General features: G+C 40.0%; 1 protein-coding gene across 1 annotated transcript; it reads right to left on the bottom strand.

Moving 5' to 3' along the window:
• Positions 1–171: 171 nt before the first annotated feature.
• Positions 172–705, bottom strand: LOC103394780 (acetyl-CoA carboxylase 1; the record flags this gene model as incomplete). Its single annotated transcript, NM_001328240.1, is given in 2 exon segments — positions 172–310; positions 573–705. Coding segments are annotated over 2 exon segments (272 nt in total), but the record flags the coding sequence as incomplete, so codon positions are not given.
• Between the last annotated feature and the right edge of the window lie 242 nt (positions 706–947).

Raw genomic sequence — 947 nt, 5'->3', positions numbered from 1 at the left:
ATCGCAGAATCGCTGCATCGCGATATTATCGTTATAGTGGGCAAAATATCGTGATTCAAGACACCAAGCAATACCCAGCCCTTCCTGCAATAAAAACATACCTGATGTTACTGCGCTTTTCACATCTACTACACTTTACTACTACTTTACTACTACTATACTAAAGCTCACCTGCATTGGCTTTTAGGTCTTCGGGCGTCACCATGACAACAAAACGAATCGCCCTTTCATTCCGAAACATCTCATAGGCCCATCGTCGTATGGAGCGCATACATTTGACAGCAGCAATGCCATTGTTGGCAATGAGAACCTGGAAGATAAAAGCGGGTGATGTAAAATAAACTTACTTTGCTTATATAAAGCAATATACTTTGCTACAAACTCAATATAACATGTATATTACTACATTTTTCCTGTTACAGTTTAAGGGATGATTTAGGTGGATATTTTTAATTCTTGACTTGAAGTCACATGAATACGTTTTTCACGATGGTTTGTTTGGTCAAACGATGACTGCAACGTCAGCTGTGCATTGAAAGCAGAATTATGTTTAACAGAGAGAAAACAATTACCTTCTCAATAACCTTGTTTCCACCAAATCGTTTGACAAACTCTGCTGGTGAGGCAACTGTGAAGTCTCTCTGTAGGTCCATACGCCTGCGATCTCTGCCCTGCTTCACTAGGTGAAGTCCAGACATACTTGGTCTAGTTCAAGAAAAACAACATTTACTCATCAAGGAGCCTACAAACAAAACTTTTCAGGTAGACAGCAAAATAAAACAGACATTACATTCTGACATCAGACCTAGGGAGAAGTCATCACAAAAGTCACAGTTTGAAGCTGTGAACACTGAATACTTCACACGACACTGTTAATATCCTAGTGACAGACGGTGGAGCCGTGGCTTCTTTTCTTAAAATGCCTGACTTTGGGACAAATCACAGAC

Source organism: Cynoglossus semilaevis, unplaced genomic scaffold (genome assembly GCF_000523025.1).
Source record: "Cynoglossus semilaevis isolate Cse_v1.0 unplaced genomic scaffold, Cse_v1.0 C19100294, whole genome shotgun sequence".
Classification (NCBI taxonomy): Eukaryota; Metazoa; Chordata; class Actinopteri; order Pleuronectiformes; family Cynoglossidae; genus Cynoglossus; species Cynoglossus semilaevis.
This window is presented reverse-complemented; position numbering and strand designations above follow the sequence as displayed.